The sequence below is a fragment of the Falco peregrinus genome, chromosome 1, assembly GCF_023634155.1.
Source record: "Falco peregrinus isolate bFalPer1 chromosome 1, bFalPer1.pri, whole genome shotgun sequence".
Classification (NCBI taxonomy): domain Eukaryota; kingdom Metazoa; phylum Chordata; class Aves; order Falconiformes; family Falconidae; genus Falco; species Falco peregrinus.
The window spans coordinates 119,248,194-119,276,042 of record NC_073721.1 but is presented as its reverse complement, the minus strand read 5'-3'; the positions used below and the strand labels follow the sequence as shown (position 1 = coordinate 119,276,042).

General features: G+C 46.3%; 1 protein-coding gene across 5 annotated transcripts in view; it reads right to left on the bottom strand.

Moving 5' to 3' along the window:
• The window catches only part of NTRK3 (neurotrophic receptor tyrosine kinase 3), a 231,823-nt gene that overhangs the window by 67,027 nt on the left and 136,947 nt on the right, over positions 1-27,849 (bottom strand). Inside the window, exon 13 of one of the 5 annotated variants that reach the window (XM_027793966.2) lies at positions 15,788-18,485. The exons of the other annotated variants lie outside the window; for them this stretch is intronic. Within the exon in view, the coding sequence (XP_027649767.1) occupies positions 18,367-18,485 (119 nt within the window). The 3' untranslated portion in view covers positions 15,788-18,366. Of the gene's footprint in view, positions 1-15,787; positions 18,486-27,849 lie in introns of those variants that run through there. 5 annotated transcript variants of the gene reach the window in all.

Sequence of the window (27,849 nt, the reverse complement as noted above, 5' to 3'; positions counted from 1 at the left end):
CCAGCACTCCCTCCCACAGGTAACAGGAGAGCTCAGCCCAGCTAGTACTTACCCCCACAGCAGCTCCCACGTCCATGTCCCCATGTCCCCTGGTCAATCTATTACCCTTTTTGGCCTCACCAGCCAGATCCTGCGGGTGCCATCGCGGTCCAAGTAGTCAACCTCAGAGCCATGCTGCAGTTTGGTTGCGCACCCAGGCAGATATTGCAGCACTGGGTTCAGGTCACAGTATTAAGCTTTTCCTCGAAGTTTTGAGGATTCAGGAGGTTTTGATGCTACTGTTTCAATGTTGGTCAGTCTCTGGCCTGATCCATGGTTTGAAGGATCTAGCCACAAGTGTATGCTGCTTCTGCCTAGTCCGGCTTTCCTGTCAGCATCTTCCTAATGGCTTCTGATCTTACTGTGCCCCCACCACAAATGCTAAAAAATTCCATATATATTGAATATGTTCTGGGGACTATGTGACTATCAGAAGGATGCTATTAAAGTAAAAGGTATGTTTTGGAAGTGGTTTGAGTGCCAAACTACAGTTGTGGTCCCTAGTGCAGAACCCACTCTGAACAGAGTAAGAACTCAGCCTGACGTTGGGTGCAAAATGAAGTATTTTTAGAAGAAGTGCAGTTCCCTCCAGATGTGAAAGTGTGAAAAGACTTACAGAAAAATCTGTTGTGACAGCATTTCTGGACCATCTCAAAGCAGTAAATTTGGTGAGAGGGCCTGGTCTTCTGCATTTTCCAGCTAGAGCTCCAGGCAGGTTGGAAATGGTTCTGATCACTGCCAGCCTTACCATCATCTCAAACACAAAGGACAATTTTGGACAAAATATAGCATCTTCTGCTTCCCCCCGCACCCCCCTTTCTTTTTTCCCTTCTGTTATTTTTGAGTACCTATGTCTTTTCTCGTCCATGCCCAGTCATTCTCCCACCAGCTTCCTTCGGTGGTCATTAAATGAGTGGCTACTGCAGTCAAAGTCACGGAACAAGAAAATTCCAGAAGTAAGGCCATATGGAGTAAAAACATGAGGTGTTGAAAGACAAATCTCAGGCTCAAGTTATGATTTCATTAGAAAGCCTCTCTCCAATTTGCCCAATTTCCATCCCTCCCTTTCCTTCCCACCTCCTCCAACTCTGTTTCTCACAGGACCAACACAGGAGGTGTACTTATTCTACGGCTTGATGAGGTGTTCCCTCAGACTCATGTTTTCCTAACACCCTGAATGGACCTTGCTCCCTCTTTGTTTCTGCCTGAGGTTTCCTTGGCTTTCTCCCTGCTTGTTCTGTCTGCACAACCCCATCCCTTTTTTCATCTTGCCAACTTCTGCAGAAGGAAACCCCTGCAGGAGGAGTAATCTGAAACAGCTCTGCCTGCTGGGCTCTAAAATTACTGTGGTTTGGGTGACTTCGGCAACTGTTATGAAGTAGCAAATTATGCAGAGAGGAATAAAGAGAAAGATGGATCATACAAAGGAATTAGCTAATCTGATGGGGATAGCAGCTGGTCCTCCTTTAGCTCTCCAGGTCTGTACATAGTTGGAGCTTCCTGGACTGCTTTGGTCTATGTCCGAGTCACAAGTAGGATGCGATGAATATTGGGCTGGTGTTCCTGTGATACATCACACAAAGAGAAGTCCACCTTTCCTCTCAGGTCCCCCTCACTGCTGAAAAATGAGCAGGGTGGTGGCAGGGCAGGTCTAGATGAGAGAAAGGAGCCCATCAGTACTGTGGGCCCATCCTGCAGAAGAGGACCTCTGAAAGGTGCTGGCTTGGCCGTGTGTTGGCTCTGGAGCTTCTGCACAGTGGGATTGGATTCGTTTCACAGACACTGGCCAAGCGGAGGCACTGTCGTCCCAACACCACCTTCCTCTCCTTGGCAGAAACAGAGTGCTTTGGGGAGCAAGAAGTGAGCCATACACAGTTCTCCTTGGACAAGCCTTTGGAAATCCCTCAGCACCAGGAGTTCAGGACTATTTAAGGAAACACATACTCTTGGACACTGCCTTTCCTTCCCTGATGGTACTGCTTTATCATACCCCTGCTGTGCCCTGCCTTTATTACGATTATAAATGTGAATCCATCTTGGTTTATTGTCTCTGACACTCCCAGCAAGGAGAGAACATGGGGTAATAAAACACTATATATTTGTCCATTTGTCTGTCTGTCATCTTTCAGCAATGTCTCAAGCTGTTATGAGCCAGATGGTTGGGGTGAATTTTCACAGGAAAACATCACAAACTTCACTGCATGCAAGAGGGTGGTAGAAAATCCCACAGTTTTCTCCTGTGGCAAAACATCAGTGTCTGCACCAGGGGAAAAATACCCAGTTAATTCTTCTTAAGGGCCCTGGTGAGACTTGAGAAAACATTCTGCAGCGCTGGTAGCCTCAGAAGACATGATTAATTGCAGATGGTGAAAAGGTGCATGTTCAGCTTTAACTGAACTATGTGTGAGGACCGGATGATTGCTAAGTTGGTATTCAAGACACATTGGGAAGGCAAACTACTAGATCTTCAGCTACAAACCCAAGATTATATATATATAATTTTATATATATATCATATATGGCTTAACAGCTTAAATTTAAATGTGTATACTGAAGTTTTACAGCAAGAACATACTGCCAGTGGAAAGTACCAAAATGAGCAAGATTGCTAAGAAAGGAGGGAAAGGGAAATAATGTTTTGCAGTTAGCTGAGGATGCAAAGGCATAAAAAGGACCTCCCAAAGCTGGCAATCACTATTTGTAGATGAATATATGTGAGTGATGCTGCAGAGCACAGAGTGGGGTATAATGGTGGAAAGATGTCTGATATGCCATTATCTGTTTCTCCTCAAGAGCTTAGGACAGGTCTCATTTAATTGGAAAATGTCTTGAACAAGAGTATATAAGTTGCTTTCCTGAACTGTCTTTTATTGGAGAGCCTGCATCAGATACTGGGATGGTAACATGGAAGAATCAGAAGCCAGTTTCCATTAATCTAATCCATCAGTCTGCCTGCAAATCCTGCTCCATTATTGCAATCTGAGCTTGGAAAGTGACCCCAAATTCAGCTTGTATTATAAAGGTCACCTTGATGTCTTTTCTTTATCAATCAGAGTTTAAATCAAGTCCCTTAACCTTTTTCCAGGGCAGAATTTTCAAGCAGGTAATAGGCCAACCTACCCAGATCAATATCTGAGTGCAGATGAGCACCCAAAGTTTAAAACTTCACTCAGACTTCTTGCATTTACACAGCCAGGGCGCAATTCTCCTGTAAACAGAGCTCACATTGAGTCATCTGAGGTTTCCAGACTAGAATCTGGAATTGTAGAGAAAGCAGACAAAATAAAAAAATAATGAAGGAAAAAATAATTACCAGGCTGTTCAAAATCACATCTTCATTTCTGGAAGGAGTTCAATGAAGGAAAAGATTCCTATGGTGTCCAGCCCGCTGCATTTATCCTTTCTTGATAGATAGTGCTGTGTCTCCACGCCATAAATTGCTGTCTCCCCAAGCCATGTCTCCTCTGGCATGGGTATATTCCCAGTGCTGCTCACAGTATTGCAGGACGATCAAAGAGCTCCCCTCTCCCTCTCTCTGCATCTCTCCTCTTGCTTGGGATTCCTCTCTCAAACACACCCCAAATCAGGAGAGGCACTGGGCACATGTGGGACCTTGGCCACAGTCAGCACTGGTGAAAAATCACTCGCATCCATGGTGTCACAGCAGGGATGACTCCGGCTTCTGCTTTCAGCGTCTCCTTGCAGATCGTTAGCAGACATCATGAAAAACACAGATGATTAAGACTGACCTCCAAGACACATCACTTTCAACCTCTTTCCAACTGGAAACACTTTCAGCAATAACTCCTTTCTGTCTCTTGCTTTTAGGGCAGATTCCTACGTAGGCTTTCATTTTAAATTCTACACCAATGCTTCTACCCCCAGTCATTAATCTCTGATGCTGGTCCTTGTCAAATACTTGCTGAAAATCTCACTGTACTATATCCACTGAATTTCCCTTATATATAGTGGCAGTTAGCTCCTCAGGGAATGCCAGCAGATTACTTTAGTGCGACCTCTCACTACTTCAAGCCACGTAACTTCGGTCTTCACAGAGTGTTGCTTTTCCAGGTGTTCTCCCATAACATCCCTTAAAGTGTAAGAAGATTTCCAAGATTTTCCCAGAGCAAACATTAAACTTCCTGGTCTGTCTCTTGTCCCCATTATGTCCACCACCTTCCAACTCTCATCCATCTGCCCCATTTTAGATGGGCAATTTAAAACGTCAGTGAAGAGCTTGGTGAGACTTCTGCATGTCTACAGGTGTGTACATTACAGGACGTCCTCTCCATCTGCAGAGGATGTTTACCTTGTCCCATGCCCTTGAACAGCTGGTCACTGATATGGGGAGATATTTCCCTTCATCTTCTATAAAGTAGGATGTGATTTTAGCAGATGAAAAATATTTAATATTGCTTCTCTCCTCGTATCGCTGATACAAGCTGGCTTTTGTTCTCTGTCATCAGTCTAAGTTCTGCATATATATCACTCTCAAGATAAGCACTTTCTCCTCTCTATCAGCCGTACGAGCTCACTGTTCTCAAAACTCCAAGCACCTCTTTGCTGTGAGGCCAGTTTCTTTGTCACTCGGAGATACTTACATGCAAAAGGACCTTGCTGTCTGAAACACACCCTCAGCATCCTCTATGGCTGCTGCTTTCCATCCCTCTGTTTTCTTCTGCTTTCTTCTTCCTGTCCTCTCCTTTCACTGTGATACTTCAGCATTGCCCCATCACAGTCTATCTCTTGCTTAGCCAGCCTGGCACACTTCAGTCCTTTCATTCTGTCTTTTATTGCCTATTTTTACTAGACTGAATGTTTAGGGCAGCCTTCCCAACTGTACCTCTCAGACTTGCATTAAAGCCCAGCCAGCTTTCTTCAACTCATTTTGCATTCCCTGTAAGCCTGCCCGCCGAAAGGCCAGTGGTTTTGTACGGCTGCCCTTTCTGCAGACCCTCCTCAGCACTTCAGCTCTGCAGGGAATATAATCACTGCATCCTAGATGCTCTTCAGTTTCGAGTGTATTTATTACAGCTGCTCAGTTTCCTTTAATCTGTCATTTCGAAAGGCTTCTCCTCCCCCCACGACTGCCTTCTTTTCACTGAACCGTAAGTGCACTGAAGGAGGCTTTTACCTCTGACCCTCACCGCCTGCTCCAGTCCCATCCCTGCACTGACTCATGCTGGGTGCCTTGTGCACTGATTATTGCTCGTTACCCATGTGGCTTAACGAATGCACCCGGCCCTTTACAAACAAGTGCAAATGTTGCAGACAGCACGCTCCCACTGGTGACCCCTCGGGACTAATTGAGGGAGAGAAGACAACACTTTCATGCACAAATTGCCTGTATCATCAGCACCGAGATGGAAATAAACACCAAGAAACTCTCCCAGGCTTGTCTGAGAGAAGGAAACCTTAATGACAGAGAGTGCCCATGTCTGCCAGAGTCTTGTAAAACAATGCACTTCTGGGGGAACAGAACTATGTTTTTATGTAGGGGATGTGTGTCCCCTCGGCGACAAGGTTGAGCGTAAAACCACAAGCATCCCTTCAGAGCTGGGGCTGAAACAGCCAGAGAAACCCCAGTTGATATGAAAGACATCAACATGCCTTCCTATATGTTAAGCTGTGTGGGCATGCACACACCCCGAGGTTTAATTGGTGTATTAATGTATTAAAGCACTGACACAAACAAACAGGGACTGCTTTCATAAGCTACAAAATCCTTGAGTACATTGTAATTAGCTGGGCTTGTTAAACCACTTAATAAGCAATAGATAGCATGTGTCTGATGCCCCTGCACTTTGGCTCAGTGGGAAAGACAGGCAAGTGCTTAAACATGGAATGAATTCAGTTCTTAGGTGAACTGTTAAGAAATATCATTTCATTCCCTGTCATAGGGAACTTCTGCCCAGGGCAGACACAGCTGAGACCAGGGCTAAGGCCAGAGGTTTCTCTGGTCACCATCACCATTCTCCCCCTGGCATCCTGTTCCCTGCCTGGCCATGCACTCCCTGTGCTTCTGTATGAACAGCAATAGCCTGGGGAAGGCAGCACACTTGCCTCAGTTTCCCTTCCTGAAAATGGCCTCTGAATTACGCCCTTAGCGACTCTTGTTGACTACCAGTTGTAAAAGTGCTCTAAAAACCTTCAAATAGGACAGATACAGAAAAAGGGAAAGAACACAGCAAGACAAAACACGCAGACAGCATTTCCCAGTAGATCCCAAAGCTTTACAAACTAACTGCAGATGCATCAGAGTCCTTTCTCCTTTGCAATCCTGCTCTCTCAACTCATTACACAATTTCACAGGAGCAATCTCACCCTTCAGCCTTGACTGCAAGGGGCTGGGGGGAAACGGGGGCTGGCACAAATTTTCCTGTGCTTACCCAGGCTCTTTATCTGGGGACTAAACCTGGAACCTGCTGGACTAGAGGCTGTATGATCCAGTTAGAGAAGAGGAAAGAGCTGCCACGTGCTCGCTCCGTGACCAGGCAGCTCCCAGGCTGCATCTGGTGGTTTCCAAGGAAAGGTGGGAAGGGCTGGCACTAGGAGCATGGGGGAGAAAGCCCTGTGTTGAACAGGGGAAGGGGGTTATCTTTTCAAATGTTGGGCTTCTTTCCTTGTGATACCTCGTCGTTTGGGTATTCAAGGGAGGAAATACCTGCTTTCTGAACCAGGTGGCTAAGGAGCGTGAAGTATATGGCTGTATCTTAGCATCCAGTATATTGATTTGGATGGGGTAGGGAGAAGGGAATATATTCACATAATTCCATATGACACAGTGGCACTACCATGACTTTCACCAGCTCACAAAGCAGACCAAAGTAGCGAGAGCCAGGAAACCATCCCAAACACAGCCCGAAAGCTTTTCGACCAGCGAGTCATTACCAGGACTCATGCTGTGACCTCTCTTCTCCCGCTCCCTGACACACCCCAGGAAAGGAGAAAAATCAGCACAAACACAACCAGAGCAGGCAAGACACCTCTAGGGTTACTCAGCATCCCTGAATGCAGAATGGGCAGGCAATGCCTTAATTTTATCCAAAATTCTAGCTTACACCCACAACAATACCACCAACCCATGTGCTCCCGCACAGTCCAGCTGGCTATCCAGCACCTGACTTCACTTCCCCCAGCACATCACCACGCACAACAGCAGCTTTCAGAGAGCGGGCAGAGAAGCTCCCTGAAATACCGCCTCCACCCAAGCCCATCACGGAGACTTGCAGCTCTGCAGCTATTCCTAGATCCCAACTGGATTCTTCTTTTCATCTTTATTCTGCCTCCTATTCTAGTGCTGAACCCCAGGCCTGCTGCCTTGGAGCTTCCTCCAAACGTTGCATTCATCCATTTTTAAAGGTGACCTTCCAACTTTAAAGGAAGTTAGCAAGCCTTACTGTCTTCATTTGCCCTCTCCTTCTTTTCAACCTGCTCTTTATTATGAATTAAAAAGGGGTCTGAAAGGTTTCTTTATTAAAAAATAAAATCTTTAGAAAGACCACGTTTCCAAATCATTTCTCTCTCAGTTTTTGCAGCAGCCTTCTTGGATGCCAAAGTGCTTGCTTGCTGCAAGCAATCAGCTGCCAGCTCTGACGGTGAAACCTCCTCCCATCCCCACAAGTGCCTGCCACCCTCACCCCACCACTGGCCTCCTCCTCCCTCGTGCTGTTGCTGCTGTTTGGCAAAGAAGCACCCTGAAATGTTCTGGGTGAAAAAGAACCTTTGAGGGAGCGGGGTGGAAGTGGAGTTATTTTTAACTTGGATCGTACTAGACACGGGTTAGCCTGTGGCCTCATAAGCTCTTGTGCTGGCAGAAATGAAGAGTGGCAAATAAATGAAGTTCTCTTTCTCTCACCTTACTGCCAAAGTTGCATCTTGCAAGCCCTGGGGCCATATAGCAATGGAAAGGGAAGGTGTTTCCAGCCCTTAGCAATAATATTACTCTTGCCAATGAATTGGTCACAGTAATTAAAAAGGCAATAACAAAGCAACATGATAGTTTCCTGCTGCTTTGGTACAACATTTTGCCATTTAATCAGGACAAGCAATACCTGAATTTTTACTGCAATACAACTGAAATAAGAAAGAAAATTATGATCTTATAAAATGAAAGCTCAACTTCTTAGCCCTTCTCTTTGATTACAGAATCAAACTAACAAACAAACAAACAAACAAAAAAACACAAAGAAAAAGTGACTGACAAACCCCTCTCTCTTCCACCCTTGTCACTTTTATGGCTACGAGTTCTGGTCCCATTCAGATGGGTTGTGTCAACTATTTTTTTCTTCCAAGAGGTCAGGATACCACAAACCAGCGCCGTGCAGCCACACACTGAATTTAGTCATCGTCATCTGCCTCCATCCAAGAAACCATAGGCATGTTCTGTGCTATGGATATCTGGCTGCCAGGAATGTGGCTGACACCCACAAACTCATTTCATGCTGACCGCCAAGTGACCACAAATGAGCAGGAGCCCTTATTCACATCTGGCCTGTGCCACACCGAGCCTGGAAGTGCCTGGCTGAGCAAGAAAGCAGCCAGCCTTTCCTTCGAAACCACTCAATTACATTTGCCCCTGCTCCTGTTTGCCAGACCCAGATGGTTAAGCCTTCACCCCTGCTTGATCCCAGAGCATACCAAGGACTTCTTCATTCTCCATCCGACCTAACGTGTCCCTGCTTTTCCTGGCAGCCCCACTGTGCTCTCACAGGCTCACTAGGACATACCCTTTACTCCTTTAAAGGCCAATCATCAAGCTGCACAACAAGGGAAGCAGTTGATTAGGTTATCGCTACAATTACCTACAGAAAGTAGCAGAGTACGTCAGATTTTTAGGAGAAAAGAGTGCTTCCCAAAGCAAAGGCAGGATTGCAAAGAGAAGGTGCAACCAGGTCAAGATTTAGTACAATAAATAATGGAAGGTTCCTCGCCTCACGCCCTCAGCCTTTCCTTAGCTCTGATGCTCAGTTTCATCTTTGGGTGATGAATAATTCACGGAGCCTTAAAATATATATAATCTATATCTCCTAGAACAAAGAGTCTTTATTCAGGGAGTTGTGAGGGTGCAGAGAGCAGCATGTGTGATGCCTGCACTTGGGCTGGGATGTCCCTTGGGGAAGAACCCTTGTAGCTCCCCACTTCTTTCCCAACCCAGAAGCTGCTCTGAGCTTGAAGCTGAGCTCTGTGGGAGATCCCAGCTCAGTCTCTGTGACACAGGGACGTGCTTGCTGCTGAGTGTCTCAAGAATTGTTTTCTTGAATCATACCCAGGACCAGCTCAGAGCCAGGCTCTTCTCTTCCATCCCTGGCAGCCAGAGTGTACAGATACCATCAGTGTGCTGTGGGGGACTTAAATCATTTATGCAGGATTACAGATGGGGAAGTACAGCAAAAACTTACCTCTACGTCACAGCCTAATCCACTGAAGACTTTACCATCCCAGCTTCCAGCTCTCTGCCTTGGACAGTAGATCACATTTAATGATCATGTCTCTTCCCTTGAAAATCCAACACCACCTTCCCACCATCAGTATTTGATTGCTACTATGCATACAAACAGAAACATACATACATACATCCCTGCACCATGACCGGTGAACACGTACTTACTTCTCCAGACAATAGCATCACTTCAGGCAATTCCAAGGATGTTATGTCAAAGTTACCTCCTTTCCAACCGAAGAGATGGCCATCCTCTGGTTTCTTGTTGGGGAACCTAGGCATGGGCCTGGGTAAGATCTGGTGAAAGCTCCAAGCCCATGAGGATTTGTCCTTACTCAGAAGGAAGCACAGGCAAAAACACAGGCAAAAGATGGAGGGTCTCACGCAGAACAGGCTTGGCAGCAAAGTCCTCCGTGGCTCGTGTGCAGCAAGCTATGGGACGCCGCCCTCCCTGTGCTGGCAGGCCAACAGCTCGGGTAGCTGGCAAACATAAGCTTCACAGTGCTATAAACTAATGGCACAGACATGCCCCAAAAAGTTGAACCATCCCTTCAAGAGATCACTCATCAAGGGATTCCTGTGCAGCCCATTTGCTTTCAGTGGCCCTTTCAGGATCAGAGAGCCAGGTTTCATTCTATGCTGTATCTACAGCTCATGGTCGCCACGTTTCCTTGCTTTTTGGAGTCTTAGAGATCTTCTAGAAGGGACATAGTCGATCCTTACCCATTTGGGTGTACCTGACGATACCTTTTACGCTCAGGAGTCTTTATCTCCTAAGGGCAATTCTGGGGGTTTTTGGCAAGAGGAATTCTTCTTCCCTTGTAAGACTGCTATTGATATCAATCAGCTCATTTTCTTTGAGGCTCAGGCCACCACCCTGAATCCAGGGAACGAAATTTGGCACAACATTAGATGCTTCACACATTACAGTCATGCAGAGAAGCTTAAGGACCTACACAGAACAGTACCCAACTCCCAGGAGTCCCCTCTGAGGTTAACAGGATTAAACTGAACTTTCAGTCTAGTCACAGGACAGTATTTTCATCCAACATGCACTGTCAGGGACTTTGCTGCCTTCTTCTGAAGCTGTGTCTATACAGATCCTCTGTTGGGATTGCGTGGCAAGTGTTTCATATGGCTGCAAAAGAGGTGATCCGTCTGTAATGCACTCTCTGCTGGCACCAGCCAGAAGGGTTAAGGCACATCAGAGCCTTTTTTGCTTACTGTTGATGAAAATGAGAGACTGGCATTATCATCAAGTAGTCACCCTTGCAGTTCTGTGCTCCCAAGCTTTCTAAAGAAGCAAAGAGCCATGCCGAACACCTCTCACAGCTCTGCCGTGCCTGCTGGCACCCCAGCTGCATCCTCCAGCCGTCAGCCCTGACCCAGGCGGTCAAACAGGAGTAACGGTGGGTGTTAACCCCAGTCTCCAGCAGCACTGTTTCTTCTGGTGTTCCACTCACACAGTGCCAGATCTGCAGCACTTCCAGCCAGAAGAGCCCCTGCTAGCTCCTGAGCAGGGACTGACAGTTTCTCACTGATACTGTCTAATGCAGTCAGTTATCCTTTATGCATTTAGAACAGATCCATCAAAATAATTCCGGCTAGAGGTCTGAATTCAGCATATTACACACATTAGCTCCCCGGAAGGAGAAAAATGGCACTTACCTGCCTTTAAGTGAGTCCCTTCTCAGTCACCTGCAATGTCTGTGCATTGTGAGATGTGATGGCTTTGGGGGATGTGTACCTCTGGAGTTGCTCTAGCAGTGCTGGGTGTATGACTGGAGCTTAAACACCCTTAAACTTGCAGCCCCCTCTGGCACCAGCTGATGAACAAATGTGTCTCAGGAGACACAAAGCAAACCTGCAGCCACCTCCAGCAGTCCATGGGGGACTGGGCCAGGCACTACCAAGGAAGGAGCGACTGTGCACAGCTGCTCCTGTTGTCCCAAAATATTGCTTGGCACTGATGCAGCAAAATACAAGATCCAGAATATCTCTAAAATTACCAGGCAAAAAGGCCTCATGAGGAAATCTGAGCAGAGGTACAACTCTTTAGCCTAGCAAGATGAGCTCACATTGGTGGTGTTTGAAATGTGCATACAGCATTATCATGATGCCACCCTACATCCCCGTTACTGGCACCAGGACTGAATCCCAGCAGGACCAGCCCCTGGACATGTGTAGAACATCAACTTTCCAAACCATGAGTGCCTTCTCTCTCGTATAAGATGTTGCAATACACTCCACCACCTCACCAGCCTAGTCCACAGACTGCAAACATTCCTCCATCCCTCTCCCAATTATCTTAATAAACAGCCTGGACACATCTTTGACTCACTTAAGATAATGATGACCTGGCCACGATTAGCTTATTCAGACATCCTGGCAGTTTACCGAGCCTAATGTGACTCCAGTCTGGCTCTTTCTGACTTCTCATGAAAGAGGCTGACCTCCAGCAGCGGCTGCGCTTCATCAGCGAGTGGAGACCAACATACAGATCAGACATGGGCTGCTCCCAAAATTCAGGCTGGAGCCATGAAGGCTACTTGCTCTGAAAACAAGCTCTTAACTACCCCAAAAGCCTGGGGAACAGCAGTTTTTCTTGCCTGCAAACAGACCTGGTGGGGTGGTACCAGTCCCAGGATAAGAAACAGAAACATGGGGTTAAGGACAACCCCAAATACCAGATTACCAAAGAACGTCTCTGTATATTACATTTCTGGCTGCCTGTCTGAAACATTCATTCACCCATCGTGAGAGCAAATGCAGCACCAATCAGCGCGTCACACAACGTGAATATCTGAAGCAAACCCTTGGAGGAAAAAAGCCTAATAGTCTGAAATCATAGGCAAATCCTTACGAAAAGTCAACTCATCTGCAGGAATTGGGCACAAGTCACAAATGACTCACTAACAGCAGAGCAAATAATTTAACCAGCACTTGGAATGAATCCCTCTGCTTTGTAGAGAACAACCAAAATTTATTCCTGCTGATTAGTCAGCAGCTGCACTCAAAAGTTCAAAATTAGTATCAAAGTTCAAATGTAGTTGTCTTGTACTTGCACTCTGCTTCACTGCTGGAGAGACCATCATCTTTTCTTCGGAAAGGAATCATCCCACATTTATTTACCGGGGCTGTGAGTGTGGGTTGGGATTTATTCTAGCTCTTAACTTGACAAACTGAGCCTGGACTCCACCTCACAGTGCTGTTTGGCAAAAGTCAGTTAACACTCTCTTGAATTGCTGTACTGGTTTCAGTAAGAACAGGCAACTTACCACTTCTCCGGGAACCAATTACCAAATCCCAACAAGGAAAACAGACAACCCCCAAAACTCCAGTGGTGTCTCCAAGAAGGTGAAATTCAGAACTGAAGAACGACATCAGGAACTGACACAACTAAACTGAGTCCAAGCAGAAGCAGAAAGGCATTTATCTGCACCCCTAGCCCCTCTGTGTCTTCCCCACGTGCCAGTTTATGAGAAAAACAAAGGAAGCTACACTGGGCAAATTAACATATATTTACCATTGGGTTTCCTATGTTGTTTTTTAGGGGTCAAGACAAAGCGGTACCTGTGTGGTCCCCGACAGCGTGGACCCAAGCTGGTACCACCAAGGAGCCTGCCTGTTATGAGAAGAGTTGGGGAGGACATCAAAGAAACCACAAATGATACAGGCAAAGCAAAATATATCACAACAGCAAAGGAAGATATGTTGTTGCTTCAACAGGTAAAGCACCTTTTCCAGCTCTGTGTGTGCCCGTCTCCTGTCAAACTCTTTCCCCTTCAAAGAGACCGTATGCACTTCCCTGCAGCTCGATAAACTTTTCTGCCATCTGTTCAGGCTCTGCAGGCACTGGTAAATACACAGTTAATAAGGACTCTTTGACTTACTGCATAAACCACACCAGTTTAAGCATTAAGCAAAAATGAAGTCACCCAGCATTGATTTCTTGCATGCTCTCTTCCTGTCGCTCCTCCAGACCTGTGGTTTTTAGCTTTACTACTGTACCTAGGCCTCTTTATCCTCTGCTAATGCCAGGGCTTAACCCTGAGGATCTGCAGCTTTTTCTGGGTACAAATCAGAGCAGAGTGGTGATGCAGTTTGCTGAAACAGCAGAAGCACCCTCCTCTGACTGTCCACAGCTCCTGGGACTTCTGCCCCTGCCTTCCTGGACAGCGGAGCACAGACACACGCTGCAAAGGCCAAAAACCTGGTGGTACAGAAAACCACTACCTTCAAAAGAAGTTCCAGCTTCTTTCTCGGGAAAGAAGGGCTGACCCCTTAAAAGCACATCTAAGTAAACAAAAGAGCAGCAAAGGACATGGAGACTCAGCCGGTGCAACTTGAATAAGCAGCTATGGAGACTCAATATACCCTGGTCATGACCTACAGCATCACATACATCAAACACTCGCCTGCAGCAAGTCCAAGGTCCCACTGGGCCATGCATTATTTCCATCATGCAGAGACATATTGTGCCAGAATCATACAATGTCCATCACGCTCATTCCAGGCATGAACTAAAATAAATATGAGTCCATCTTTTTAGAGTCAAACCACAAGAAAAGAAAACTTAGCTTGTCTACTTGTTCACATGTAGGCTCCACAGTCTACAAGAACCGAGAAGGCAGGGTTGTGATTTTCAGGAGGAGTTGATACATACCAGTGCCTGCACCCTACCAAACCAGTATCCCAAGCTCCTTCAGTAATAAGCTTCATAAACAGCTCAAGAGTCATTTGAAGCCAGTGTGGGGAGGGAGAGCAGGACAACAGTATCAACTCACCGTCCAGCTGTCCCGAAGAGCATGGAGCCTTCACATGGGTACATCAGGTAACAGAGGCAACCAAGCAAGCACAAGGAGAAACAAGTGCCCTACCCCTCTGCAATGCATGTCAGAGCCCATGGGCACAGTTAAGCTAGCTCCTTGGGAACTGGCAGCAGCACAAACATTGTGGGAACTTTTGTGTGAGCAATCAGTTGCCCTGAAATACAAAGCAAAATGAACTAAGGCTGGCCATACCAGCAGCCTGAGCAACTGGCTAATCAACTCCATTTGCAATGCTTCTGTGCTGTGAAACCTGGGAACAGACCCTGGATTAGTGTGGAGGAAAAGGCAGAGCTTCCACCACCCATGTTTCCCGCACCTCAGAAAGGAAAGGGAAGTAGGAATGAAATCTGGTGTAGCTCAGCTGTCCATCCCGTACATAAGGTTGTATGTCAGGAGACAACCATTTGTCTCAGGCATCACAGACATCCTTGGAAAGGTAAAGATCTCAGCCATCACCTGAAACTGTGAACCACAGCACCCGATCACTTCTAGAGGCACACTCATTAGAAGGGAATAGCATGCAGAAATTCAATCATAGCATGATTTTAAGACATTTGCTTGAAAGTCATGCCAGGAAGTTACAGGAACAGAAGGATGCTGGAAAACATGTTTCTATTTTGCTCATCAAAACTCTCACCAGGTTTTCTAAGAGGGTTCCAGCACCATCCACCAATATCAGCTCAAACACACCCCCAGCCTCATGCTCAGTCATCTGCAGGTTGGCACAGCAGCTTTAAGTCACATAAATGACATCTCCTGTTAACAATACTAAGCCACAGCCTCTAAGACACATCCTCATGCTGAGCCCTGCATGCTGAAGTCGTTCCTCTCTCTTCCTGGAGCAACCAGCCTTACATCAACTTCTGATGAGGAACTCGACTGCGGCACTCACCTGTACCCCACTGCCTTTACATCGAACGCATCCTTGCTAGCTTAGTAGGAAGCTAATTGTCCCTGATGAAGGGACAACAGTCCAACACCCAACAGGAGAGCATTTTGCACAGCTGAGCAGGGAGACCTGCAGCAACAGCATGTCCTGAAACAAAAGCACTGCAGCCAGAACAATTGTTTAGTGTCAAGGTCCCTGAGAGATAAGACTCCTGATAAAACTCCTTCCACCAAGTGTAGAAACATGTCTTGGCAAATCATGACACCATCTCCCAGCAGTACCGCCTTGTTCCTGAGAACATGACCGTTTTGAGTTACAAGAAACAACAGGTTATCAACTGAGTTAGTCATCAGCTAAGCTCTCAGGCGAGAAAACATCTTTGTGCCTGATGAGAACTACAGAAGCAAGAGCTACACCTCAGCAGCGTTCACATCACAGCTGTAAACCCCACCCTCCGCACACCCCGAAGAACCAAACCAAACAGACTCCCCACACATGGACCATCTCATGAAGAAGTAGACTATAGGACGTGTCATTCTGAACCTTTATTTATTTTGTCTTCAAAGAAGAGGCCTGATGCAGCTGTTTCGTTAGAAAATAAAGTGTTTATTAAGAAACTAGACATTGAACACCCCTATAGTCTCTGTGAAAAGGGACCATCCCATTTCCCATTAGCACAGGATGATAGTTATGGCAAGATAAGAATGCTCAAAGATGGAGGAGTCTCATTGACAGAAAATGAGGTAATGATTTACAATAATTAAAAATAAAATAAATTTTTTTAAAAAAAACATCCTTAGACTTGCTACTTAAAGCCACCAATCGCAAACGGCCATGACTGGCTTTTGTTTTCAGCAGTGAGGAACCAGAGACTTTAATTGGTGTTAAATTGAGACATCGATCACAGTGGGGAGAACTGCTTTAAATTATGCTGTACGGTCCGGAGGATTTCTTCTAAGCAGAGATGGACCTGAGCTGCAAAATTCAACCCTTCCTCTGCTAGGGTGTTTGGATATAGGCTTCTGGTCCAGGCCCACGGACGTATCTCTACGACTGATACACACAGTTGAGAGCAGAGTCCCCTGAACAGTGCTAGGGAGAGGAGACAGTTCAGACAGACAAGACATCCCCAGATCAGGTGGGCGACTTCCAGGAGATGGGGAAATTCAGTTCAGACAAGCACCCAGTGATTCACACGCTTTCTGGAGCTCCTCCACACTCTGTGAATCTGCAGAATTGAGGCGTCAATAACACATGGCCGCAGGTCCTCTCTGGCGGTGCACCTCTTGCATTTCCAGCTCCGATGCGGGCAGGAAACTTTGTTGGGAGTTTTGGTCATGGTTTCTAAAACCATCCAACCTGAGCCAGGCCTCCTTGTCCTAATGCAGATGCCCCCCTAAGGCATGTCCGTTAACTTAAAGCAATCTGCTACCATTTCTCCTGTACTCTTCTATTGCACTTTACCTTTTTATGCGAGCGAACCAGGAGAAGAAGCAAGAGAATGGAACATTCCCAGGGACATCCCTATGGGAAAGCTGGTAACAAAACCTCCTGGCAATCTCCAGGGTGGTTCACGCCGGTCACCTGTAAAGGCAGGATGAAGCAGAACATCCCATTCTGAGGCTTCTGCCCAGTTCTGGCGGTGGGGGACCGTGACACTTTCCAGTGGCAGCAACCTTTCAGGGCTGGTGATTTACAGATATCCCTGATGTGATAAGGTCGTCTCGGGCCACCAAGAAGGCAAGCAAAGCTGAGTGGCTGGTGAGCAAGCTCCTGGTTCAGTACTCCTCTCAGAAAAGGATCTGGCCACACCTGAAGCTTTTGGAAGGTTTTTTTTTTTTTTTCCTCTAGAGAAAATCTGCCTTGCTTATAGGTTATCACTGATACGTGTGAGCAAATCTGTATTTCCCATACACGTGATGCCCAGAGAGTCCAAGGAAAGCCCTGCAAGTTGCCGCAAGGGCAGCAGGCTTCTCTTGAGGACAGGATCAAAGGGTTTACTTTTCCATCTGAGAGGCTTTGGATGAAGTAAGACAAAAGTGGGATGGGAGGGTGGCGAGAGAATATAAATATCGGCCGGAGAACAGGATCAATATTCCTGTTTATGCCAGAGAAGAAGCAACAGAATACTTATTTTTCCTCTCCTTCACTCAGTCAGCCTCAAGCTGATGGTTCTGGGTATGTGACTGGGTTACAATCAACCTCTAGCTGGGTGGGAATACAGGGGAGAGCTAAAGGGGGCTGGAAAAGGCCCAGCAACTGGGACCTGCGTGCGTCTGATAGGCTTTTCCACTTTGCTTACTGCCCTAGTCCTGGCAAGGACACAGACCCTCCTGCGCGATGGATTCTCCATCCATGCGGGAAGTCCAGGCAACTCCTCAGATAAAGCTCATCATTCAAGCAGCAGGGAGAGACCAGAGTACGACAACAATATAGTCAGATCCAACGAGCCGCTCTAACACACACAGACAGACAAACAAAAAAAGCCTCCTAGAATATGTGCACTTCAAAGATAACCACATTCTCTTCCTGTCAGAGAAGTAAGATGGTTTTGTTTTGTTTTTCTTTCCATTATTCCTTCCAACATTATTTTCTGTGCAAGAACTGGGAGCGGGGCTGCCTTTGTTCTTACCAAAAGTCTTCGTTCTGCTTTAGTTGCTTCCAGGCTCCCTGCCTCGGCTCGCTCTGGGAGACCTCCCATGGCGGCGCCACGTAAGAGGTGATGGCGGCATTCACTGGGTGTTGCGAAGACACAAGCTTACAAGGAAAACTCCAAGCAGGGAGGACATGACTAAAGATGTCAGTTTGGTTGGCTTGGTTGGTTTTGTTTTGTGTTTTATTTTAAAGCAAAAGTACAATTATTTACTGTGTTATTAGGATGACTCCTTTCAATTGGGTTTTAATTCTCTTTATTTGCTCTCATTGCTGCTGTTGTGCCTTGCAGGAATATTTAACGAACACAGCGACCATTGGAGGAAAAGAACAACCCTGTTATCTGGTGACAGAAAACCACAGTTTCAGTTGGCTTTAACGTGTGTACAGGCAGGGCTGTAGAGTCCTATTAGGAGGAGACCTCAATCCATACAGACCACGCTTACTGCTTCCCACCATTTTGAGGGCACAGCCTATAAACTTGACATCAGAACAGGGACTTTTAAGGAGTTTTAAAAGCCATGACGTCCTTTGCTGAAATAAACACTGACATCCTCAACATAAATGCCTTGGTTAAGAGGTTTGGAATGTCCAGGGAGGCTTATTGGATTCAACATAATTTCTCTGAAACCTAAAGGGGAAAAAAAAACAGAAAAAAGAAAAAAGCAAAATAAAGTAAACGAAAAAACAAAAAAGAGCAAAACTAGAAAAAAAGAGAGAGATATCGACACACATGTAATTATTAAAAAAGAACCAAATGAATAACCAGCAAATGGCTGCCATTAAATTAAAGCCAAAACGCCCTTTCTGGGCCGGGCTACCTCACTCTGTCTTTCCATAAGAACAGGCAATTATTTCACGTGGCGTGTGCAGGCACAAGTGCTCCGAGGACAAGTGGCATGCAAACGGTCTGGACAGAGAACTGAGAACAACTCTTTTCTAGAGGTTCCCACTAACCAGGGGTGGAAAAGTCCTAATTCCTACCTAGTCCATCTTTCCCCTAGTCAGGGAGTGAGGAAAACTGAGAATCCTTCCTACACCTACTTTTCTCTCACGATTTATTTAGCCTGACTCAACATGTCTGAAGCCAGGAGTACTGCTGCAAGGCTGGGGAGACCTGGCTCTCATAGCCCCATAGACGTCCTTTGCCCCAGCTGTCCCATCTGCACCGAAACTTGCATACTGGAGCCATCTTCTCCTTATGCAACCCCACCTCTTTAAGGTTTCTGAAGGTTTAGGATTTGCCAGAAATACTGGCCAGATGAAAAGGAAAAATAAGTGGAACAGAGAACACAGGCATGTTCCTTCCTTCAGTCCCAACGAAATTACTGGGCAAATACAACATTTTCAAGGGCTGTATTAACCATCTCATCATAATGCTCCTGCCTTGGGATGCCTCAGGCAGGGAAACCTACTATTAGCATATTTCTAGTACAGAAATTATTAGATGTTAATTACTATTAAAGATGAACATTAGTCTCTGAAGCTAAATAAATGCAAATATTCAGGACTTACCAGAGAACACGTCTCTGGACTGGAGGGAGCAAACCTGCTGCGGAGAGCTGGATGTCAGCTCCAGGAGGGAATCCTTCTGCTGAGACATCCAGTCCCACAGCGCTCTCCTCAAGGTCTGACTGAAGGAGGGCACATTCTGGTTCACTGTTAGGACACAACCTGACTACGTTTAGCCTACGTTTCCCTTCTTCTTGACTTAAACCCCTGTTTTCTATCATCTTTTGTGCTAAATCCTGCAAGTTCTTGCAGAAAAGACCCATGCATTTATCTTCAGGTGTCAGTTCATCATTTTCATATTACTTTCTGAGACACCCATTTATAACAGAATTTCTACAACTGAGGTCATCTCAATGGACTGGAGACATGGCAGGAGTAGGCATAGTTCATTGAAGGTACCTGCTAAGACTGAAGTTGCTCTTAGCTCAGTTATAGTATGTGGACATAAGAGGCTTCTACACCAGCTCACCAAAATCCCAAGTAACAGATCCACCAAGCTGTCAGGACCAAGACATGCATGGCAGGATCCTAGGGATTGTTCTAATCTGTCCAAGCTTCTCATGGCCCAAAGGGTTTTTCCAGAAAAATTAATGGGATGCCTTGGCTACACAATTGCTCTAAGTTCTGGAGAATGCTCCTGCTCCTCATACAGTCACAGGATCCTGAAAAAAATCGGGTAAGTTAGCCTAAATCTGGCATCACTAGAACAGCAAGGAGCAGCTTGGATGCCCTTGAATTGATCTCGATAGGAAAGGTGCCTTCCACTAGACAACAGAAACTTTCTCACACTGAATCCACACTAGCCAGAAGACTATTTTTTTACCCCTATTTCTTCTTTCTATTTTTTCTTTTATCTCTATTCCCTGCACTATCTTATTCCATGCTTCTTTTGATGAACCTGAGGATGCAGACAAAATCTGTTTGTTTGGTTTGGAACTGTTTGAACTTTTTTGGGGGAAAATAATCTGTTATTCTCAGTAGCCCTGAAGGACTGATCCACATGGGAGAGTAAGCCAGGCTCAGCTTCAGTTCATGTGTCATAAACAAAATTCATAGGCAAATTCCAAGTATTGAAATATCATTAGTACTGAGAAAGAGCCTAGCTCAACTCTCAGAGTTTAAAGTGCTGATACTTGGAAACGCGTATGTAAACTAAGTCTATTTCTTACCAGAGTCACTGGGAGACAAGTAAACATGGCATCCCTGAATGTCACTATTTATCGTGTTTTGATTTTCATAATATAAATATATTTTATGGCCACCAAAGGACAACTGGGAAAGTCTATACTCAACAATACCAAGTATCTCCAAGGAGCACTCCTGTCTGCTTTATTTTCTTTGCATTTCGAAGCTTTGCTAAATTAAGGCAATTCTACTTCTGCCAGACCACATCCAACAGACCTAAAAACCCACCGGGGACACACTGCCTCAGCAAAGGGACATGCGAAAGAATAGCAAGACAAAAGGCTGGGGATGCCAAGGGCTTTGCTCTTTGTTGACAGCACTATGCTGTGAATCCCAGCTGCAGGGCTCTCCTGTGACAGCAGGGTCTTTGCAGAATGGGACTGCAGCAAGGGTTACCCCATAACTGACACGCAGTCGTGACTGAGGGACGATGAGGAATGTGGCAGGAGGACAGCCTATGTTTCTGAAGCTTAGGGGCTGAACACACATACCACTGGACTTGGAAAAGCAATGCAGCATCGGTCATTTTGGCATCCTCTCCTCCTGATTTATTAAAGTTCCCAAAGAATCTGAAAAAAACACATCCTTCTCTCCTGACTGGTTTTCTCTCTTCCCTCACTGTTGTCTCCCACATTGTTCTGCTACCTTCAACCCCATTCTCTTGTATGGAGCAGAAACCAACAAGGCTCTTGCTAGGTTTATGTCTTCACTGTCAGATGTGAGATGGATGAAGTTCACTGAGATGTCCAGGGTTAAAATGGGTGAATCTCAACAGGTTCAGAGTTCAGATGCTGCTATGACAAATCTCATCTTGCTACCATCAAAGCTATTAGCTGCTGAAAAACTAGCTTGGAAATTCCTTAAAGAATGGGAGGGGTTTGTTTTACTTTTTCATTTTCCCCAGAAAGAAAAAATAAAAAAATAAAAAAATAAAAAAAAAAAAGAGGAAAAAAAGTGTTCACCACCTTTGGAGGAGTTGGAGAAATTTTAAAAAAATCCCTTTTGTGGAGTTTCACATTTGTCAGTGCTAGCTGGAAATTGGGAGGAGAAATACTATCTTTGACATTGGTTGTAGATTTGGAGGGAAACCGCAATATACAAGCCTGAAAACACTAAGGAGGTAAAAACCCCACCGTGCAGATTGAAATCACAAGCATCTCCAAAGACCTACAAAATTGGGAAGGGTCTGACAGATTAAAGTTTGTGCTTCTCCTTGTTCTAGTGAGACCACTTTTTAAATTAAAACATTCTACTTTCTCTACTAATAGCCATGGTATGGTAGTGGAATAAATGTATGGAGAGTGTTGGAGAATAGGGAAGGAGGAATGAGCTCGGATTTGCTGTGCAGCTTTAATAGCCTGAGATGGAGGGGGCAGATGGGGCATTTCTCTAAGCAGGCTGGAAGGATGTGGCAATGAAAGGACAAGAAAATTAAAGGCAACCAAACCATGCAATCGGGTTTTGTTCTCAACCCTGGCCATCCACTTAGTCCTCCAGAGCTGTCTTGCGTTTCCCAACACCCTGGCTAGCACACCTCAGCCATGCTGCCCCATGCACATACCCAACCAGCCTACAGACAGTGCCCTGCAAGGAACACCCCTCCTCCACTGACTGAAAGCAAGACTAAGGAGAAAAACTGTATCATTTCACCTCGCCTTCATTGTTTGCCTTCTGGTAAAATTGCAGCCATTCAAATATACCATGCTTCTAGGGTTTTTGAGATCTGAGGCTGCACCAGGTCACCTGAGAAAAGCAGCAGGGTGGGTGACAACCGGGAGGTGAGGGAACGACGCAGAAAGCAATGCAGAACTCCTCACAGCAGCCCCATCCACTACAGCAAGAGCGGAAACTGCTTCTAAAACATCAGCAGAAATTGCTGTGGGAATGGATGAGAAAAGCAACAGGGTGCCACACAACACCTGGCAAAAATGGGTTAAATAAAAATAGCAAATTAGGGGCAATGAGCTGGCCAAACATAACACTGCTATCCACACAGCCCACATCAGGCAACGGAGCTTTGATCTCTCTTCTGTGTTACAGCAGAATTTATGATATAAAGGAAAAGCAATAGGAGACTCCAACAACAGTGTACATTTTATCTTTCTCTATGCACAGATATGAAGTATGAATAGCATCAAAGAAGGCATGAAAACCATCAAGCCTGGCCCGCATCCAGAGTGAAGGAAACAGCCATCCATCTAGTCAAAGCCAGGACTGATATGTCTATATCTGAGGGGAAAGCAACACAGCAATCCAGGTTTTCTGTCACGGATGGGTTCATCTGCAGGGCTATGATACAAAGCCCTCTTTTTTTTTTTTTTCCCCCTCCCCCCTCCAACATATAGCACTGTGAGATGCAACCCAGCCTGAGGTCTCACTTGCCATGACAAAGCAAGTCACAGAAGCTCAGCAGAAGCACACCATGAGGCTCTTCCTGGTGCTCTCAGCTGCAGATAGGCACGTCATCTCCTGCACCATCCAAGGTAAAGTACAAAGAGCATAGACCTCCTAACTTACACCAGCCCAACACTACTGACCACAATGGAGAACCGCAAGAAAATTCATCCCACAGATGAATTTCACACCAATACACAGACCTCAAGCAGGTCTTCAAGTAGATAACTTCTTTTAAGACTCACAGAAAGGCTCCATGTAAACAGGGTCTTTATTCCCCTCCACAGCAGCTCACCTTGTATCTTTGTTCATTTTCCATGGTTTAACCTCAGGCATGAGTCTCCCACTTTAGTCAATGAGACTTGACATCACTGGAAACATTCTGGGAACGTGCTAGATGGAGTTCTAGCTACAGTTTGTGGCACCTTCGTCTTCTCCACAAACCAAAATCATGAGCAGGGGATCACAACACTGCATGTGTTTTTGAGGGCAAGAAAGGGAAAAGACGGGCTGAGAGCAAGAGAAACAGCAGAAGAAAATGGGCCCAGAAGATCCCATTTCCATACAAAATTCCCTCGTGTTTAACTGGAGCAGAGGAAGGGTAGGAGAATACTGCAGGCACTCAATAGCTGAACAGTGTTCCTTGAGAAAAGGGCAGCATTCACAGCTTTCCATGCAGTGAACTCTAAGAATATGTAAGAGTCATTAAACCTCTGGTCGGAGGAATTCCAGTATCCATTGCATTTCTACTGTTGCCGCCATTAATGTGGGTCATGTCCATATTAGCCAGGATGACAAGTTTGTTTTCTCTGGAACTCTTTTGTGGATGGAGTAGTTCCAAGATACTAAATGATGTAGCCTGATAGCTCAGGAGGCAGAGCTCCAAGATTCCCCACTGATCCCCCTCAGGAAAAGCCCCAAAGTAAGAAAGCTCTTACCAGGGTATAAAATTAAAAAAAGAAGAAAAAAAAAAAAAAAGGAGGAAAAAAAGAAATATCTATTTAAGACCAAGGACAAAATAAAAAGGCTATTTTCAGGTCTGAGATGCCCTGTGACTTGAGTCAAAGCTACCCTCCCTGTCCAGAGGCACAGCCAATGCTTCTCTCCAGCCTACACAGAGGTGTGGCTATTTAAAGCCACTCAGAGGCCCACTGCATGATGGAAAGCAGCCAGATCAGTTGGGCCTCATCGGTTTTGTTTTCATTAGATTGAAGCCAGAGTATGTGAAATTACTTGTAAGAGGACCAGGGAAGGGGAAAGGACTGGGCACCCAGCAGTTTCACCCACAGCACACCGAGCTTAGTCTCTGCCTCATTCAAATCATACTGGGTCAGAGAGAAGGTACCTGAGCAAAGAGGATGGCCGTTTTGTCCCTTCCAACACCCAAGGCCGTGAAAAGGTGCGTAGCAAAACTCTCAGGGTTTGTACATCAGCCATGAGAACAAGACGCAGGGAAAGTGTCTGCAAAATGCCCGGGAGTGTGGTGGTAGCTGACATCCTGGGCATTGCAAAGCTGTTGCCCTGCCTCAGCCCCTCTGTGTGCTTGTACCACTGCATCCAGGAACCTTCTCTGCAATTCTCACCGCCTGGAGGAACAGCCGCATGTCACTGCCTCCGCAAGTCCCCATTTCTCACCACCGTGCACTCCCTCTGCCTCTGCACTCCACAAAGCCCGCGGGACCTGGCATGAAAAATCCCATCCCAACAAGTAATACATCATTTTCATCACTTTGGTTTTCAAATATATTCTTTTGTCAATTTTTAATTTATTTTCTTTTTTTTTTTTTTTTTTTCAAGTCAGCCCTCAGAGTGCTGTCAATTTAAACACTGTGCACACAGCGTTACAAGAGCTTCTCATTTCTACTTTGCCTGACAGGTATCCGTGTCCCTCTGACACTGCCTCTGTTCCCCAGCTGCTTTAGATAGCAATAGTACCCTAAGCATTTTACACAGAGTTATTGAAGCCACTCACTAATCTGCCCAGCAATGAATATCAACTGGGAAAGAATCTGTTTGGGCTCGTGTTCCTTAATTGCTGATTAATTCAAATTATGGTACAGCTGATCCACCAGTACCACAGATCGCCACATCAAAGAGCCAACCAGCAAAGGAAGCCCCTGAGTTAGGACAGCAAAAGCCCTGTTGCAAACTTCTTTTTCAGCCAGAGAGTCTCTCATAAACATTAATTTGTTACGCCTCGCTCATTCCCTGGGGAGGCAGGAGCTGTTATATTCATTACACAGATGGCAAAACAGTGGCACGGAGCAGGACCACAGTTTCTCCAAGGTCTCCAAAGGAACTGATGCCAGTCATGGGGACTCAAGTGGGAATAGCCCCAGCTCCCAGACTCCTGTCCTCTCCAGGGGCTCTGGGGTCTAGAAGGGGACAGAGTGCTTGGTAAAGCCAGATGGCTGGGATATGAAAGCAGGCAGCAAAAGGAGACACACACAGTGGGTAGGAAAGCACACAACTGCCGCAGTCCACAGCTGGGACCTTCCCTGCCGAGGTAGTGCCAGCGATGATGTCCTGCTCTTCAGAAGAAAGGAGAAGGTTGGTGGAGGAGCTGATCAAGGCCCAGAACAAATCCTTGCTTGCGCATCTCTTTACTCTGCCATCTCCTCCAGCAATGCCTTATGTTGTTGAGAAAGGCCAGAGCTCCCCTCCAGGAAGTCCAGGAGTGGTAAAAGGCCGAGAGCCTGAAGTCTCAAGAGGAGCATCCTGTGGGAAAAGGTGATTTCATGGAGTTTTACAAGCTGAGGATGGAAACTGAGGAGTGCAGGAGGTCTCAGCAGGCAAGGAGGCACCAAGCGCTACAGAGGATTTGTAAATGGGAACAGGAAGAGCTGAGGGCAAAAACACAGCAAGAGCAGCAGAGAGCCTCGAGGAATGGGGTTTTGTTGATTTTTTTAGGCTGTTTGGATGCTGCGTTGTCTGGAATTATTGTCCTTCATCAGTGCCTTTCCAGTGCTCCTGCTCTGCTGATTGTTTTGGAAATGAAGGCTGCCACCACAGCTGCTCTTCTCTTGATAATGCCCCACTAGATGGTTCTCAAAATCAGTTGCCTTCTGCACCAAAAGGCATCAGAAGAGTGTCAGTAATCTTCCCAGGGGAGAGCTGCTGGTTCCAGTTTTTCTTTCAAGACCATGTTTTGGTACCTGCTAGTATGTGGCAAGCTCTAAAACACATGCGCCAGAGCACAGGGAGGGCCGTGCTGTCCCCAGGGGAAGAGGGGACAGCAAGCAGAGGAACACAGGCTTGCGCTGAGATTCTGTTGCTCCGAGAGGACAATTTGTGTAGTGCCAGCCAAATGAGGCAGCTGTTTGTGGTGGCCTTCGTTCTGCAGGAGGGGAGGAAGGGCTTTGCTCCCACAAAACGCACATGAAACACAGTATGTTTTTGCAAGAGAAGGTACAAAGTGCCCAGAGCAAAGCAGAGATGAGGTGAGTGGTGAGCCCCCCAGGCAGTGCACCAGGGGGGCTGCTACTGTGCTAGGAGACCCTCACTCTACCCGCCAGCCAAGCATGAGCTTTGCAGAGCAGGGAAGGTCTGGCCAGCACATCACAGCAGAGCAGCAAATGAAGACCTAAGCCCAAAACGCGTGGCTGCTGTCAATTAGGAGTGTTCATTCAAAGGAGGAAGGAAGGATCAGGGTTTCTTTCCTACAAGCTTTTTCCAGCAAGTGGTTTAGCCGGGAATTTTTGCTTCAGCAAGCTTAATGCACTACATGACTGCCAGACCCTTCTCTGACCCAGTTTCATTTTGGGTCTGAAAATAAGTCTCCCTCTCCCATCAAGTCACCTAAACGCACAAGGCATTTAAAGCACTTCAACCCAATCTTATTTCACACCATATAATTCTGTGCAAGCCTTTGTGTGTCTGCCCCACTTGTGTCACTGGCATGTGCTGATCAAATACCAGTAGAGACGAGGGACAGGGAAGCGGCTGAGCTCCCAGGCCTCTGGCTGGGGAGGCACTGCGACATGGAAACTCCCGGGAACACAACTGTCCAAAACCCATTTGCCCCTCCTGAGGCTTTCACATTTGAGAAAAATGGAAACAAGTTTACTTAAAAATAAGTTATTTCCTTTTCTCCATCACCTATTGTCAGAAGCCCTGCCTCCCACCACAGCCAGGACACGTCCTCCTCTATGTATACTGCTCTTCAAAGCAAGAGCTACCCACATTGGGACAAAAGCATGCAAACCCACACACTTCTAACGGCATTTCCATATCTGCACGTACAACTGAATGTAAGAGATCACAGTTCACAGCCTTGACTTCAATCTCAGTGTCAAAACCAGCCTATGCACAGAGAAACCGAGCTGAACGAGACCAAGAGTGCCAGCAGAAAGCAGGGAGAGCGCGCACACAACCTGCTGCATGTGAGACACGTGGGATGGCTAGTGGGGAAGCGTGTGAGAGAACGGGAGAGAGCAATACTGCAGCGCAGAGCACGTGGCAGGGAGCAGAGGAGTGCTGGAGAGGGGCCTGAGAGCGCGCGAGTGCACACGTGTGGGCCTGAGAGCATAACACTGCTGAACATTTACTCTCACTTTACATTACGGATTTAATGGCTTTTAACAGGGGACTTTGTAAGCGATCAGGAATTGGAACAAAAGGAGCTGGGGGAATAATTATTCTAACCAGGGGAGCTAAAGAACATGGCAAAATCGCGTGCTGAGCAATCATACTAATTAAAGGCACCCAGAAGAATCAGGATAGAAACGCCAAATGATTTTCACTCTGCTGCCCTAATCCACTAACTGCCTACTGCCTCGTCACTTTGACTCCCACCAGCTGTGGGAAGGACAGCTCTGAGTTGGTTTGTAGCAATAAACGATGGAGCTAAACAAGTGACACAGGGGGGATGGTCCCCTCTGCAGTGGGCTGAAGTGATGCTTGGC